General features: G+C 46.6%; 1 protein-coding gene across 1 annotated transcript in view; it reads left to right on the plus strand.

Moving 5' to 3' along the window:
• The first annotated feature begins 1,059 nt into the window (after positions 1 to 1,059).
• The window catches only part of SNTB1 (syntrophin beta 1), a 248,343-nt gene continuing 231,026 nt past the window's right edge, over positions 1,060 to 18,376 (plus strand). Inside the window, exon 1 of the mRNA XM_040354911.1 lies at positions 1,060 to 1,584. Coding sequence (XP_040210845.1) covers positions 1,140 to 1,584 — 445 coding nt within the window. The 5' untranslated portion in view covers positions 1,060 to 1,139. The remainder of the gene's footprint in view (positions 1,585 to 18,376) is intronic.

The following is an 18,376-nucleotide window of genomic DNA, read 5'->3' on the forward strand; positions in this document are numbered from 1 at the left end:
GGGGCCCAATGGTCCCCAGCCCCCCACCCCACTTATTATCTCACGTCAGGAGAGAAGAGATTACATTTGATTTTTTTTGTCAGCACACCCCCCCCAACCCCGGTTCTCTGCTCCAGGGGGGCCCTGCCTAAAGCTGTGTAAGGGCTCTTTTACACGGGTGGGCCCGTTCAGGTCCGCCTGCCAGTTTTTTAGGCGGACATGAACGGGCGCTCCATGCTCCTCTATGGAGCCGCGGATGTCAGCGGTGACATGCCCGCTGACATCCGACCCGCTAAAGTGTGACGGAAGAAAAACCTACTTTTCCATCCGTCAGGCGGATCGGATGGGATGAATACGGACAGACGGTCCGTGTTCATCCGATCCCCCCATAGAGGAGAGTGGAGAAAAGACCGCCCTGTCATTCGCCGGCTCAGCGGGGATCAACAGAGCGATCCCCGATGAGCAAGCGGAGGTTCACGGGACGGATCATTACTGATTCGCCACGTGTGAAAGGGGCCCTAAAATTTGTGATGGCTGCCCTGGATGGGAATATGAAGTATAACTTCCTGGCGGGCTCTGCGAACACACCAGAGCTCATCCTTATTCACTAAGGTTCTCTAACAAACCTCTTGACAGAACAGCTGTATTTATTCTGAGATTAAATTATACACAGGTGGACTCTATTTACTAATTAGGTGACTTCTGAAGGCAATTGGTTCCACTAGATTTTAGTTAGGGGTATCAGAGTAAAGGGGGCTGAATACAAATGTACACCACACTTTTCACATATTTATTTGCAAAAAAAAAAATTTAAAAAAACATTTATAATTTTCCTTCCACTTCATAATTATGTGCCACTTTGTGTTGGTCTAATCACATAACATCCCAATAATATACATTTATGTTTTTGGGTGTAACATGAGAAAATATGGGAATGTCAGAGGGTATGAATACAGGCACTGTATGGAGGCGTGTGCTCGGGTTGTAGTACCCATTTTCCAGCACAAGATGGCGCCCCCGCTCAGTCCCCCTGGCTCCCCGGATTAACCCGTGTGTGTCTGGGGGTGGGGGTGCCGGTCGGGTGTGGGTCTCCTCCCCGGTCCCTCCCGGTGGTGTGGTTCCCGGGTCTCCTCCCGGTCGGAGCTCAGTATGGAGGAGGGATGGCGGTGGTAGAAGGTGGCGGTGGGGTGGAGGTGTTGCTCCGGGACGGTTGGTATAAAGTTTGGGGGAAGTTGTCGGAGGTGTCCCTGGTGCTGAGCGCGGACCGCTCCGGGGATAACAACGGGGTCAGCAATGGATCGTTCCGGGGAGACCCCCAACACCCGGAGCCCGCCGTACCGGAGGCGGCGATCGCCAATCAGAAGCGGGCGGTGCGGGTGGTGAAGTCGGAGCCGGGCGGGCTCGGGATCAGTATAAAGGGAGGACGGGAGAATAAGATGCCGGTCCTCATCTCTAAGATCTTCCGGGGACTGGCCGCCGATCTCACCCACTCCCTGTATGTGGGGGACGCCATCCTCTCCGTCAACGGGACCGACCTCCGGGACGCCACCCATGACCAGGCCGTCCAGGTACTGAAGAGGGCGGGCCGGGAGGTCACCCTGGAGGGTAAGTACCACCTGTGTGTGTATATGTATATATATGGGGTGGGATACCACCTGTGTGTGTGTGTGTGTGTGTGTGTGTATATGGGGTGGGTGTGTGTGTATGTGTATATATATATATATATATATATATATATATATATATATATATATATATATATATATATATATATATGGGGGGGTTACCACCTGTGTGTATGTATATGGGGTGGGATAGCACCTGTGTGTGTATATAGGGGGGGAGTACCACCTGTGTATATGTATATAGGGGGGTACCATGGCCAAATCTTATTCTGGTGCCATTGGAGATAGAGGCTCACCATTGCAATGGGGGGAGTGTTATTTGGAGTCCTGCCATGGCAAAGTCTACTGGGAATGCCATGGTGGGTACCTCCATGGGAACCATGCAGAGGTCTTGTTCTGGTGCCATTGACGTTGGGAAAAGTTTTATTGGTGGTCCTGCCATGGCACGGTCCTATTCTGTATGTATGTACCATGTTGGGTGGTCCTGCCATGGCACGGCCCTATTCTGTATGTACCATTCAGGGTTTTGTTCTGCCATGGGAAAGTAGTCTTCTTTTGGTGCGATTGGGGGTCCTGCCATGGCAAAGTCTACTGGGAATACCATATGCCTTTGAGGGTCCTTCCATGGGAACCATGCAGAAGTCTTGTTCTGGTGCCATTGAGAAAAGTTTTATTGGTGGTCCTGCCATGGCACGGTCCTATTCTGTATGTACCATTCAGGGCGTTTTTCTGCCATGGGAAAGTAGTCTTGTTCTGGTGCGATTGGGGGTCCTTCCATGGCAAAGTCTACTGGGAACACCATATGCCTTTAGGGGTCCTTCCATGAGAACCATGCAGAAGTCTTGTTCTGGTGCCATTGACGTTGGGAAAAGTTTTATTGGTGGTCCTGCCATGGCACGGTCCTATTCTGTATGCACCATTCAGGTTTTTTTTCTGCCATGAGAAAGTAGTCTTGTTTTGGTGCAATTGGGGGTCCTGCCATGGCAAAGTCTACTGGGAATACCATATGCCATTAGGGGTCCTTCCATTGGAACCATGCAGAAATCTTGTTCTGGTGCCGTTGGAGATGGAGACCCACCATTGCAATGGGGGGTAGGGGGAAGGGTTATTGGGGGTCCTGCCATGGCAAAGTCTACTGGGAATACCATATGCCATGGGGGGGGGGGGTCCTTCCATGGGAACCATGCAGAAGTCTTGTTCCATTGACGTTGGGAAAAGTTTTATTGGTGGTCCTATTCTGTATGTACCATGTTGGGTGGTCCTGCCATGGCACGGTCCTATTCTGTATGTACCATTCAGGGGGTTTTTCTGCCATGGGAAAGTAGTCTTGTTCTGGTGCGATTGGGGGTCCTGCCATGGCAAAGTCTACTGGGAATACCATATGCCATTGTGGGTCCTGGGTCCTTCCATTATAATCCATGCAGAAGTCTTGTTCTGGTGTCATTGGCGTTGGCAAAAGTTTTATTGGTGGTCCTGCCATGGCAAGGTCCTATTCTGTATGTACCATTTGGGGGGGTCTGGCCATGGGAAAGTAGTCTTGTTCTGATGCGATTGGGGGGGGTCCTGCCATGGCAGAATCTACTGTGTGTATACCATATGCCATTGGGCGGTCCTTCCATGGGAACCATGCAAATGTCTGTATGTACCATTGGGGGGGGGGTCCTGCCATGGGAAAGTCTTGTTCTGGTGCGATTGGCATTGGAAAAAGTTTTATTGGTGCTCCTGCCATGGCAAGGTTCTCTTCTGTATACCATTTGGGGGGTCCTGCCGTGGGAAGTAGTCTTGGTCTGGTGGGAAGGGGGAGTCTTATTGGGGGTCCTGCCATGGGAAGTCTTGTTGGGGTGGTCCTACCATGGCAAAGTCTACTGTGAATACCGTATGCCATTGGGTTGTGGGATCCACCATGGTAATGGCAACGTCTTATTGGGGGTCCTACCATGGCAAAGTCTTATTCTGGTGCCATCAGGGTTAGACTTCTTGCAAAAGTCTACTTTGTACATTGTATACTATTGGGTAGAAGTGGCCCTGCCATGGAAAAGTCCTATTCTGTACACCATTGGGGGAGAGGTCCTGGCATACCAACGAGAGAGTCTCTTTGGGTTGCTCTGCCATGGCAAAGGCTTACTCTGTACGTCATTGAAGGTGGGGGGGGTCCTACCACGGTGATAGGAAAGTCTTACTATAGGGGGGTTTTGGCATGGAAAATTCTTGTTCTGTATACCATTGGAGGGGGGGGGGGGCAAGGGGGGGGGGCAATGGAGGAGTCTTATTGGGAGTCCTGCGATGGTGGTCTACTTTGAATACTGTATACCATTGGATGGAGGCAAGTCTGCACTGGACAATGGGAGTGACCTTGTCAGTGACAGCTGTGTGCTCCTCTGGGCTCCTCCCCCTGGTGGGCTCTCCGGTGGAAGTCACATGGTCGGGTGCTGTAATGTGTAAATTCTCAACTCTGTTTTTTTTTTTTTTTTTACAGCAGTCACAATACATGGGGCAAAAAATGTGACGCGGGGCAGATTGCTTTGTCAATGTATTGTGGGTCTGGTGCGGAACGAGCCCTAAGAGGTTCTGCAGCAGCTGTGGTTTCATAAGTTACTTCTGGTGCATGCTTTGTAGAAAACACGGATGTGGAGTCCTAGGAACACGGGACATTGTTATGTCTTTCTGAGCGTACGCTCTGTTAACCCCTCGGTGACTGCACTGTGACATTATTACTCTGAATGTAATTTTCCTCCTATGATGAGAGCGTTAATTACCGGTGTGGCAGAAGACTTATACCATACACGCGATCCGAAAATCGTCTGACTTTTTTCTTTTGCCTCCTAAGCCTTAGGAGGCTTAGGGTGCATATTTACGATGGCCGCTAGGTGGCGCTTCCGTTGAGTTTGGCGTAGAATATGCAAATGACTAGATACGGCGATTCACGAATGTACGTGCGCCCGTCGCAATTAGTTACACCGTTTACGTTAGAGGTACGCCGGCGTAAAGATAAAGCTGCTCCCTAGGTGGCGCAGCCCATGCAAGGTATGGACGTTGGAACAGGCCTATCTTTTTACGTCGTTTGCGTAAGTCGTACGCGAATCGGGCTGAACGTAATTTACGTTCATGACGAAACGGCCTACTTTGGAGCAATGCACACTGGGATATGTCCACGGACGGCGCATGCGCCGTTCGTAAAAGACGTCAATCACGTCGGGTCACCAGTCATTTACATAAAACACGCCCCCCTGTTCCACATTTGAATTAGGCGCGCTTAGGCCGGCCCATTTACGCTACGCCGCCGTAACTTAGGAGGCAAGTGCTTTGTGAATACAGCACTTGCCTCTCTGATGAGAGCGTTAATTACCGGTGTGGCAGAAGACTTATGCCCCAAACACGCGATCCGAAAATCGTCTTGACTTTTTTCGCTTAATAGTCGCAAGTAGAAATTTAATAGGTTACTAAAATCACAAAAATTCTCGTACGACAGAAAAAACAATAGGAAGTGATGTCATGTGTTGTAATGTAATGTATTTGTATTGTATTTTCGGACGACAATTATACTAACGAACGAAAATCTGGTTCCGTACGAGAATTTTTTTTCGTGCTTGTCCGGTTTAAATATCAGATGAATTGCCGTGATTGGCTCTCGAAAGCTCTGTACTAACGATCCAGTTATCGTACGATCGCGTTGAAAGCGGCATTTTTCGTCCAATTTTCGGATCGTGTGTATGGGCTATTAGGATGGGCACCTGTGTGCGCTCCTAGTTCTGGGACCTCGATCACACGTGAGCTTGAAGCTCATTTCTCAAAGTACAGGAGCAGAATTGCGCATTTCGGCGAGGATCTGAAAGTACGTGCGTAACACATATATTTTTGTGCATTTTCTTGTCTAGTAGTTACTGGTAAGTAGTTTCTTGTTTTCTATTGGCTAGTAAAAAAAAAAAAAAAAAGAGAGACGCTCCATCCCAGTGTGAACGAGGCCTTGGACCCTCATTATCAGACCAACAAAATAATCGTAGAATTATTTGTGACGTTTAAGTGGAACTAAACCCGTTATTCAAAACAGTTTCATTCCTGGCATGCCGGGAATGTAACACTCCCATTGGTTGTGTCCTCTCCCAAACTGTCAAACCTTCCAATGGCCGGTGTCATAACTGATCACATGTGCAGCATCATGGCAGTTGAACATTAAACAGAGGCCAAGATGGCAGCTTCCTTGGCTGAAAAGGATAGGAAGGTTTAGTTCCGCTTTAACTGATAACATACCGACTAGAACTGCATGATTCTGGCTAAAATGAGAATCACGATTTTTTGGGCTTAGCCTTAGAATAAAGATCACGATACTCGCGGTGTAACATCTTCACATCTTTCACATTATACAAAAAAATTGGACTAACTTTGCTGTTTAGCTTCTTTTTTTTTTTGTATTTTGTAGGGTTGTCCCGATACCGATACTAGTATCGGTATCGGGACTGATACCGAGCATTTGCGCGAGTACTTGTACTCGCGCAAATGCTGCCGATGCCTAAACCAATACTTGTAAGGGGGGAAAGAGGTGGCAAGCAGCAGGAAGTCCGTGGGTGGAGTCTGCGGGCAGAGCGAGTGAGCTAGCAGGTAAGCTGGCCGGGTGGGGGGGAGAGGGGGCAGCCGCAGCCATCATCCACTGGTGACCGGAGCCATCACACTCGGCAACTAAAGTGACGCTCTGTGTTGCTGCTGTACAGTCAGTGTCCCGACGTCCATCTTGGTATACCCTGCACTCTGTCACATTACAGCAGCGGACATCTTGTTACACCCAGCCCGCACTATATGGGATGGGTGTAACAAGATGTCCGCTGCTGCTTTTATGTGGCCAAGTGCAGGGTGTAGCAAGATGGGCAGCATAGAAAAAAAAAAAGTTTAAGTTCCTTTCATGTAATTTAGTTCAGTGCCTGCCCATAAGTGCCAGCTATGCGTCAGTGCTCATCCATCAGAACCAGCTATGCGTCAGTGCCCATCCATCAGTGCCACTGCCAGCCATCGGTGCATGCCATCTATCAGTGCCATTTTTCCGTGCGTGCCACCTATCAGTGCATGCCACCTCTCAGTGCGTGATACCTATCAGTGCCATCTTTCAGTGCATGCCACCTATCAGTGCCATCTTTCAGTGCCACCTATCAGTGTGTGCCACCTATCAGTGCGTGATACATATCAGTGCCATCTTTCAGTGTGTGCCACCTATCAGTGCGTGATACATATCAGTGCCATCTTTCAGTGTGTGCCACCTATCAGTGCGTGATACATATCAGTGCCATCTTTCAGTGTGTGCCACCTATCAGTGCGTCACATTAAAAAAAAAAGTATTGGTAATCGGTATCGGCGAGTATTTGAAAAAAAGTATCGGTACTTGTACTCTGTCTTAAAAAAGTGGTATCGGGACAACCCTATTTTGTTAAAAAACAAATTGCGTTTGAAAATCCGCTGTGACATAAAATATTGCAACAACCACCATTTTATTTTCTAGGGTCTCTGCTAAAAAAACAAAAAAAATCATGTTTGGGTGTTCCAAGTAATTTTCTAGCAGAAAGTAAAGTTTTTTTTTTACTTGAAAGCAACAAATGTCAGAAAAGGTTTGGTCTTTAAATGGTTAAAATTCCTTCACCTACACGCCAGAGTTCTTTCCTTTTGATAAAAGGAGGAAAAGATACTTTGTTTCCACTTATTCGCTGTTGTATTAAAAAAACTTGGCAGGCTGCCTGGATTTTGTTTTTCCAGCTGTGAGAACTCTCTGATGCTGTTTTGAAGATCGGGAGGGGAAAAAGATTGCTACAGTAAAACCTTGGATTGCGAGCATAATTCGTTCCAGGAACATGCTTGTAATCCAAAGCACTTGTATATCAAAGCATTTTTTTTACAGGGTATAAAAGAGAAGAGAGGCGCCTCTAAGTGTAGCAATAAGTGCTGTACCTTCATTAACCACTTAAGCCCCGGACCAAAATGCAGCTAAAGGACCTGGCCCCTTTTTGCAAATCGGCACTGCGTCGCTTTAACTGACAATTGCGCGGTCGTGCGACGTGGCTCCCAAACAAAATTGGCGTCCTATTTTTCCAACAGATAGAGCTTTCTTTTGGTGGTATTTGATCACCTCTGCGGTTTGTATTTTTTGCGCTATAAACAAAAATAGAATTGTGAAAAAAATGCAATATTATTTACTTTTTGCTGTAATATCCCCCAAAAATATATAAAAAAAACATTTTTTTTCCTCAGTTTAGGCCGATACGTAGTCTTCTACATATTTTTGGTAAAAAAAATCGCAATAAGCGTTTATCGGTTAGTTTGCCGAAATAGGGGATATTTACAAAATAGGGGATAGTTTTATTGCATTTTTATTATTTTTTTGTTTTACTACTAATGGCGGCGATCAGCGTTTTTTTTTTTTTTTTTGTGACCGCGACATTATGGCGGACACTTCGGACAATTTTGACACATTTTTGGGACCATTGTCATTTTCACAGCAAAAAATGCATTTAAATTGCATTCTTTATTGTGAAAATGACAGTTGCAGTTTGGGAGTTAACCACAGGGGGCGCTGAAGGGGTTATGTGTGACCTAATTTGTGTTTACAACTGTAGGGGGGGGGGGGGGGCTGTAGGTGTGACGTCATCGATTGTGTCTCCCTATAAAAGGGATCACACGATCGATGACGCTGCCACAGTGAAGAACGGGGAAGCCGTGTTTACATACGGCTCTCCCCGTTCTTCAGCTCCGGGGACCGCTCGTGGGACTCCAACGGCGAACGGGTCCGCGGGTCCCGCGGTCACGAAGCTTCGGACCGGGCTGCGGGAGTGCGCCTCGGGCGCACGCCTGCGACCCCACGGCTGGGCTTAAAGGGCAACGTACATATACGTTGATGTGCCCAGCCGTGCCATTCTGCCGACCTATATTGTCGTGCAGCGGTCCTTAAAGCGGATGTTCCGCCCAAAAAAATTATTAAAAGCCAGCAGCTACAAATACTGCAGCTGCTGACTTTTAATATTCGGACACTTACCTGTCCTGGAATCCAGCGGCGTCCGCAGCAGAGGACGAGCGATCGCTCGTCACCCTGCTGCTCCCCCCTCCATCCACGCTGAGGGAACCAGGAAGTGAAGCGCTCCGGCTTCACTGCCCGGTTCCCTACGGCGCATGCGCAAATCGCGCTGCGCCCGCCGATTGGCTCCCGCTGTGTGCTGGGAGCCGAGTGTTCCCAGCACACAACAGGGGGGGGGGGCGACGGGATGTGACGCAATGCCCGTCATTTGCTCGTGAATGCCGGGCCGGAAGTGGGTGCAAATACCTGTCTGTAGACAGGTATCTGCACCCCCCTCCCCCCTGAAAGGTGTCAAATGTGACACCGGAGGGGGGGAGGGTGCCGATCAGCGCGACTTCACTTTAGGGTGGAGAACCGCTTTAAGTGGTTAAATGTAACCATATTGCTACATTTAGAGGCTCTCTCTTTTTTTATACTCAGTTGTGACCTGACGCTACTTTTATCTCAAGACATCGCTTGTATATCAAGGCAAAATGTATTCAAATATTTTGCTTGTCTTGCGAAACGCTCTCAAACCAAATTACTCTCAAACCAAGGTTTTACTGTATTGCGATTCTTCACGATTAATTGTGAAGCTCTAACAGCAGGGATCAGAGGGCGCTGCATAGTGTGAACCCAGCCTATTGGTTCGGGAGCTTCACTGTAATCTGATTGTACAATCCAGTCACTTTAGTTGTTGGTAGATCTAAAGAAGGTTGCACCATCAGATTGTTTAGTGTATAGCGGACATTGGACACACAATCCGATTTTCTACCAAAAAATGTGTGATGGAAGGGTTTTGTCGGAAAATCCGACCATTTGTACGCTCCATCGTACAATTGTCGGATTTTCCGACAAAAAATGTTTTATAGGATGCTTTAAAATTCAAAGTACAAACACGCATGCTCCGAACCAATGCTAACCATAAGACAACATTAGCAGAAGTCACCCAAAAGGTGGTGCTAAAGAGATAAAAAAACACGGTGTTTCGTATCTGTTGGCTGAGAAAGTTCTGCGGTCTGCATGCAGAAGAAGTTCACGGCCAACGCCCTTAGGACTAAATTCCACGGGTTTGGCCGATGGAAATCCGATCGTGTGTACGAGGCTTTTAGACTGATGCACTTAGACTCTGGGGCAGCTGTGCTTGGTAGCCAATCGGCTTCTAACTTCAGATTGTTCATTTAACCACTTCCGGACCGCCGCATGTACATTTACGTTGGCAGAATGGTACGGACAGGCACATTGGCGTACCTGTACGTCCCTGCCTAGACGTGGGTCGGGGGTCCGATCGGAACCCCCCCCCCCCCCCGTACATGCGGCGGTTCCTGTGGCTTCAGGAAGGATCCGGGACGAGGGCGCGGCTATTCGTTTATAGCCACCCCGTCGCGATCGCTCCCTGGAGCTGAAGAACGGGGAGAGCCGTGTGTAAACACGGCTTCCCCGTGCTTCACTGTGGCGGCTGCATCGATCGAGTGATCCCTTTTATAGGGAGACTCGATCGATGACGTCAGACCTACAGCCACACCCCCCTACAGTTGTAAACACACACTAGGTGATCCCTAACTCCTACAGTGCCCCCTGTGGTTAACTCCCAAACTGCAACTGTCATTTTCACAATAAAGAATGCAATTTAAATGCATTTTTTGCTGTGAAAATGACAATGGTCCCAAAAATGTGTCAAAATTGTCCGAAGTGTCCGCCATAATGTCGCAGTCACGAAAAAAATCGCTGATCGCCACCATTAGTAGTAAAAAAATTAAAAAATAAATAAAACTATCCCCTATTTTGTAAACGCTATAAATTTTGTGCAAACCAAATCGATAAAAGCTTATTGCGATTTTTTTTTTTTTTTTTTTTAACAAAAATATGTAGAAGAATACCTATCGGCCTAAACTGAGGGAAAAAAACATTTTTTTATATGTTTTTGGGGGATATTTATTATAGCAAAAAGTAAAAAATATTGCATTTTTTTCAAAATTGTCGCTCTATTTTTGTTTATAGCGCAAAAAATAAAAACCGCAGAGGTAATCAAATACCACCAAAAGAAAGCTCTATGTGTGGGAAAAAAAGGACGCCAATTTTGTTTGGGAGCCACGTCGCACGACCGCGCAATTGTCTGTTAAAGCGACGCAGTGCCGAATTGTAAAAACCCCTTGGGTTATTTAGCTGCATATTGGTCCGGTCCTTAAGTGGTTAAGCTTTGACAATAATACCTGGAAGCTGATTGGTTTCTGTGCCGAGCGGCACCACATTTTGCACTCTCCAGTTTCAGTAAACCCCCCCTATTGTGTCCCCGGTAGAATGAAGATGTCAGTCGCTTTGTCTGGAATGTAGATCAGATCTCTTCTTGGGTCATGGAGCTTCACCTGAGTTGTGGAATCTCAGCCACAGGGACACCGGGGGCGACGCTCGCTCTCCAAACACGTGGAGTTGACTCATACAAGGAAAGGAAAGTGGAGGTGTTGTCTGTAGCCACCAATCAGGTGCCGGGATTTGTTTGCCGAAAACCTGCTCTGCAACAATGTTCCCGGCCTTCCCTTTCACGGATCCGGATCTCTCCGTCCTCCACACTTCAGCCTTGTCTGCTTTCAGCTACAGATTTGTCTGATTCAATGTTTCTCAACCTTTATAACACGGAGGAACCCCAGAAATACCTTCCCGCTCTCAGGGAACCTCCAGCAATTATTGTATCTATCTTTCGTGTGATCAGTAATCTAACAATAAGGCTTTATGCACACAGAAGCTAAAAAAACAAGCTATAAAAAACGGCAGTAGCTTTGCAGGAAGCCTTTCAATGTTTTTTAGCGTTTTTGCAATAGCGTTTATTAGCGTTTTTCAGTGTAGCGTTTTCTAGCCTTTTTTTTTTTTTTTTGCAATGGACAAAACGCTGGCGCCAGAGTTTTTTTAGCGTTTTCCGGCGTTTTTTAGCGTTTTTTCCCACCGAAAAACTGCACTTTGAACGCAAATTTCGGGCGTTCTGAAAAAAGCCAATAAACTCCAAAGCTCATTAACACTAAAAATCGCCCATGTGTGCATGGGCACATAGGCCAACATAGAGTTCAGTTTACGGGCTTTTTAACCACTTCCATACCGGGCCTATTTTGGCACTTCTCTCCTACATGCATAAATCATAATTTTTTTGTTAGAAAATTACTCAGAACTCCCAAACACTATATATGTTTTTTTAGCAGACACCCTAGGGAATAAAATGCCGGCCATTGCAACTTTTTATCTCGCACAGTATTTGCGCAATAATTTTTCAAACGCTTTTTTTTTGGGGAAAAAAACGGTTTTGTGAATTAAAAAATAACAAAACAGTAAAGTTATAACGCTGAGTAAATAGATACCTAACATGTCACGCTTTAAAATTGCACACACTCATGGAATGGCGCCAAACGTCAGTACTTAAAAATCTCCATAGGCGTCGCTTTTTTTACAAGTTACAAATTTAGAGTTACAGAGGCGGTCTAGTGCTAGAATTGTTGCTGGCGCTCTAACGCACGCGGCGATACCTCACATGTGTGGTTTGAACGGCGTTTACATATGTGGGCGGGACTTACGTGTGTGTTCGCTTTTGAGCGCGAGCTACCGGGGATGGGGGCGTTTAAAAATTTTTTTTTTATTATTTTTTTTTATTTTACTCAATTTCTTTTATTTTTACACTTATTTTGAAATTTATTTATTTTTTGATCATTTTTATTCCTATTTCAAGGAATGTAAACATCCCTTGTAATAGGAATGGTTTGTGACAGGTCCTCTTTATGGAGAGATGCAGGGTCAATAAGACCCCACATCTCTCCTCCAGGCTGGAAAGCATTAGATCGTGAAAAAAAATTCACAGATCGAATGCTTTCAGCCACGATTGCGGCTGTGTTTACATTCCAGGACCCGGGCGTGACGTCATAACATCGCGCCCGGGCCTCCGACGATCATAGAGATGACTGGTAACCATCTGGTCACCAGTCTACTCTATGGTTTCCATCGGACACCGGCGGATCGTTTCTCCGGGTCCCTGATGGCAAAGGAGAGCCCGGAGAAGCACCGGATGGTGGCGGGAGGGGGGGCGTCCCCTCCCGCCACCTATAAGAGCGATCAAGCGGCGGAACCGCCGCAATGATCGTTCTTATGGTGCAGGGATTCGCCGGCTGAAGAGATGGATATCTGAATGATGCCTGTGGCTGCAGGCATCTGTCAGATATCCCCACTGAAAGTCCAGGACGTCCTTGGGCTGGAAGTGGTTAAAAAAAGCCCAAAATGCCAATAAACTGCAGTTTATCAGCTTCTGTGTGCATGGAGCCTTAGGGACGTTCTACTTTGCATACATCATACCCCCACCCAGAGCTTTTTTTTTAAGAAAATAGGTGCAGGAACTCAACCACGACCCCGTTCAGATTTCAAAAACTGTAGAAGGGTCTTAAAGGGGCATTAAATACCAGAATTGTATTACATACAGAGTGCAGAGTTCAGGGGGTTACACACAGAGTGCAGAGCTGTCACTTGTAAACACAGAAACCAGACTTCTGTGTATACAAGTGATTGTAGTGAGCAGGCACCAAAGGGTCTGAGCCAAAGGTGGTGGAACTGAGTTCCCCCAAGTTCCCCCTGAAAAAAAGCCCTGCCCCCACCATATGACTTTTTTTTCCCATTATTATCAAAGAAATTAAATAAACAATGAAGAAAACAGTGCAGCTCATTTACACTTGGAACCAAGGGATAGTAAATATAGGCGGTTGAGACGTGATTTTATCACCCATTCTAAACCAAACCCAGCGGCCAGAGAGGGTTGTACACTTGATCCCTGTTGCATTCTCAGGCACTACTGGCGACCCATTTAAAGTGGTGTTCCACCCCAAAAAATATTTCAAAACCAGAAGCTACACATACTGCAGCTGCTGTTTTTTTAATAAATAGACACTTACCTGTCCTGGAGTCCAGCGATGTCGGCACAGCAGCTGATGTTTCCATCAGCTGTCAGGTGCTGCCGCCACTATTGCGGGTAAGGGTAGCCTTTCGGCTTCACGCCAGGAACCCTACTGCGCATGCCTCGCTCCTCTCCCCTATTGGCCCGGCGGCTGGGGGAGCCCCAGTGATGACGTCACGGGCCGCAGCTCGGACTCCCGGAAGTAGGGAGGGATACCTGTCCCCCCTCCCCCTCGAAAGGTGCCAATTGTGACACCGAAGGGGGGAGTAATCAGACTAGCGGAAGCTCCACTTTTGGGTGGAACTCCACTTTAAGTGAACAGAGATGTACTGTGAACATGGTTGCGGCTCAATGGTGTAGGTCTTTAACTACTTGCCGACCAGCCGCCGTCATTCTACAGCGGCAGGTCGGCTCTCCTGGGCGAGAGCCCGTAGTATAACGTCGGCTCTTTGAGCGGCCACTAGCTCTTTGAGCGGCCACTAGGCGCGCGCGAGCGCCCCCGCTCGCTCCGGACTCCCGTGCGTGTGCCCGGCGGGCTCGATCGCCGCCGGGCACCCGCGTTTGCTCGTTACAGAGCGGGGACCGGGAGCTGTGTGTGTAAACACCCAGCTCTCGGTCCTGTCAGCAGGGGAAATGCTGATCTTCGGTTCATACAATGTATGAACAGAGGATCAGTGATTTCCCCTAGTGAGGCCACCCCCCCCCCCCCACAGTAAGAACACACCCAGGGACATACTTAACCCCTTCCACGCCCCCTAGTGTTACCCCTTCACTGCCAGTGCATTTTTATAGCACTGATCGCTATAAAAATGCCAATGGTCCCAAAAATGTGTCAAAAGTGTCCAAAGTGTCCGCCATAATGTCGCAGTAACGAAAAAAAATCTCTGATCGCCGCCATTACTAGTAAAAAAAATATGTTAATAAAAATACCATTAAAACACCCCCTATTTTGTAAACGCTATAACTTTTGCGCAAACCAATCAATAAACGCTTATTGCTATTTTTTTAACGAAAAATATGTAGAAGAATACGTATCGGCCTAAAATGAGGGAAAAAAAATGTTTTTTTATATATTTGTGGGGGATATTTATTATAGCAAAAAGTAAAAAATATTCATTTTTTTCAAAATTGTCGCTCTATTTTTGTTTATAGCGCAAAAAATAAAAACCGCAGAGGTGATCAAATACCACCAAAAGAAAACTGTATTTGTGGGAAAAAAAGGACGCCAATTTTGTTTGGGAGCCACGTCGCACGACCGCGCAATTGTCAGTTAAAGCGGCGCAGTCCCGAATCGCAAAAAGTGCTCTGGTCTTTGGGCAGCAATTTGGTCCGGGGGTTAAGTGGTTAAGGGTTCAAATGGGGACCAAGGAAAATGCATATCGCCTCCAATAAAGCAAAAATAGCCATGGGACTTTGAGTGAGGTGAGCACGGGGGACAACAAAAGTAGAAATAAACATGGTTACATAGTTTATTGAAAACGTGAGGAAATACATGGACATAAAAGCCAAGCTATTCACATGTGTTGTTTTATTGGGTATAAAGAGTTATACAAGCATCTAAAACTCAACACGTTTCACGAGCCACTGCTCGCTTCTTCAGGAGTAGATCTTTGTGTGCAGTATATCTAAAAAGCAAAGTATCAATTAAAAGTATATATCACAAAACGGCATAGAATCAAAACCCATAAAGCATAACCTAGAGTGCAAGGTGTAAAAAATGTGCATGGGAGTATCCCAGAAAATGGGAAATGTAGTGCTTACCAGGCATTTCCCGTGGCCGCCTCCTGTGTGATCACTTTTTGGAACCAGGGCTTAGACAATTTGTAAGTATGGGGGTTCTATTAGGGCCTGTATTTGCAAAAAGATATTGTTTGTGATTATATATATATATATTAGTGCTGTCAAGTAGGGGTGAAACGGATCAAAAAACTCACGGATCGGATCGATCCTCGGATCAGGAGTCACGGATCGGATCATTTTCGGATCAGCAAAAAAAAAAAAAAGGGTCCGTTTTTTCATTGGTCCAAAAAAAAAAAAAAATGTGTGTGTGTGTGTGTGTGTGTATATATATATATATATATATATATATATATATATATATATATATATATATATATATATATATATATATATATATATATATATATATATATATATATATATATTTTAATAATAATATTTTTTTTTTTTTTTTTGGACCAATGAAAAAAAGGAACCTTTTTTTTTTTTTTGCTGATCCGAAAAAAGAGCACAATAGCAATTCACAGGGGTGGATTAAAGAGGAAGCAGGTGAGGCTGTTTGGGACTTAAAGTACAATCTTGATGTTTTTACAGCAAAAAAAAAAAATATATATATATATAATATATATATATATATATATATATATATATATATATATAATTTTTTTTTTTGCTGTAAAAACATCAAGATTGTACTTTAAAGCGGGAGTTCACCCATTTAAAAAAAAAAATAAAATCTCCCCTTAGCTTCCTGCTCGTTCGGTCTAGGGGAATCGGCTATTTATATTAAAATATGAGCAGTACTTACCCGTTTTCGAGCTGTATCTTCTTCCGTCGCTTCCGGGTATGGGTCTTCGGGAGCGGGCGTTCCTTCTTGATTGACATTCTTCCGAGAGGCTTCCGACGGTCGCATCCATCGCGTCACTCGTAGCCGAAAGAAGCCGAACGTCGGTGCGGCTCTATACTGCGCCTGCGCACCGACGTTCGGCTTCTTTCGGAAAATCGTGACGCGATGGATGCGACCGTCGGAAGCCTCTCGGAAACCTGTCAATCAAGAAGGAACGCCCATTCCCGAAGCCCATACCCGGAAGCGACGGAGAGGATGCGTCTCGTAAACGGGTAAGTACTGCACATATTTTAAAATAAATTGCCGATTCCCCTAGTAATAACGAGCAGGAAGCGAAGGGGGAAAAGTGCCCTCTAAGGGTGAACCCCCGCTTTAAGTCCCAAACAGCCTCACCTGCTTCCTCTTTAATCCACCCCTGTGAATTGCTATTGTGCTCTTTTTTCCCCTTTCCCCCCCCCCTCCTCTCACACCAGTGCTTCACTGCTAACATTCCCATTCAGCTTGCTAGAGCCCAGTGCACAGCGTGACACGCCTCCCCGGGGAGGCGGGGAGGCGTGTCACGCTGGGCTCTGGCAAGCAGACTGGCCGCCGCTCCGGAGCTAGGCCGAAGCCGGGGACTTTCCTAGGCCTAGGCTCCGGAGCGCTCCGCGGATCGCGTGGTGTGCCGATCCGAACGGGGTGGCCCGTTCGGATCACGGATCGGTGACGATCCGTTGCACCCCTACTGTCAAGCGATTAAAATTTCTAATCGCGATTAATTGCATTAATGTCATAGTTAACTCACGATTAATCGCGCGATTAAGGAGGTTCACCCTTTAAAACATTTTATTTTTGTTTTCTTTTTTTTCTTTTTTTTTTATAATATTAAATTGTGTTTTTTTATTTTTTTACATTTTGATCACTTTTATTGCTGTCACAAGGAATGTAAACATCCCTTGTGACAGCAATAGGTGGTGACAGGTACTCTTTATGGAGGGATCGGGGGTCTAAAAGACCCCCGAGCCCTCCTTTGCACTTCAAAGTATTCAGATCGCCGAAAACGGCGATTCTGAATGCTGTGTACTTTTTTAAATCCGGCGCCATTGGCAGCCGAGAAACCACGGAAGTGACGTCATGACGCCGCTTCCGTGGTTTCAATGCGGAGACTGAATCAAAGCCGTTTACGGCTTAGTGTCAGTCTCCGCCTGAACACAGAACGCGGCGGATGGAGGATCGGGTCTCCCGGTGGGACGGGAGGCCCGGTCAGAGCGGCGAAAGGCGGCGGGAGGGAGGGGATGTCCCCTCCCGCTCCTCCGGCATAACAACCGAGCGGCTTTTAGCCGCATCGGTTGTTATGTTTGGATAGCCGATCGCCCGCTCTAAACAACGGTACCGGGATGATGCCTGCGGCTGCAGGCATCATACCGGTATAACCCCCGAACGCCAAGGACGCATATATGCGTCCCGTCGGCGTGAAAGGGTTAAGAGGTACGTGCTGACAAAAAAAAAAATGTTTTAAAGGGTGAACCTCCTTAATCGCGCGATAAAAAAATTGACGGCGTTAAAATGGGTTTGTGTTAACGCCGTTAATAACGCGTTTAACTGACAGCACTAATATATACTTTCAATTGATACTTTGTTTTTTAGATATACTGCACACAAAGATCTTCATCTGAAGAAGCAAGCAGTGGCTCGTGAAACGCGTTGAGTTTAAGATGCTTGTATAACTCTTTATACCCAATACAGTGGAACCTCGGAATGCGAGTAATGCGGTTAATGAGCGTTTCACAATATGAGCACTATATTTAATAAAAGTCCTGACTCGGTTTGCAAGTGTTGTCTCGCAAAACAAGCAGGATTCAAGCCAAAGCAGTGTGCAATACCGCATTTGGCCTGAGGTGGTGTAGCATGCCTATGGCCTCTGGCCATTAGCTTGCAGCATGCCCATAGTCCCCGACCATCAGCTTGCAACATGCCCATAGTCCCCGACCATCAATTGTAGCATGCCCATAGTCCTCGACCATCAATTGTAGCATGCCCATAGTCCACGATCATCACTGGTAGCATGCCCATAGTCCTCGACCATAACTTGTAGCATGCCCATAGTCCAGGATCATCACTGGAAGCATGCCCATTGTCCACGATCATCACTTGTAGCATGCCCATAGTCTCCGACCGTCAGCTTGTAGCATGCCCATAGTCCACGATCATCACTTGTAGCATGCCTAGACTCTCTGACCATCAGCTTGCAGCATGCC

Source organism: Rana temporaria, chromosome 5 (genome assembly GCF_905171775.1).
Source record: "Rana temporaria chromosome 5, aRanTem1.1, whole genome shotgun sequence".
Lineage (NCBI taxonomy): Eukaryota > Metazoa > Chordata > Amphibia > Anura > Ranidae > Rana > Rana temporaria.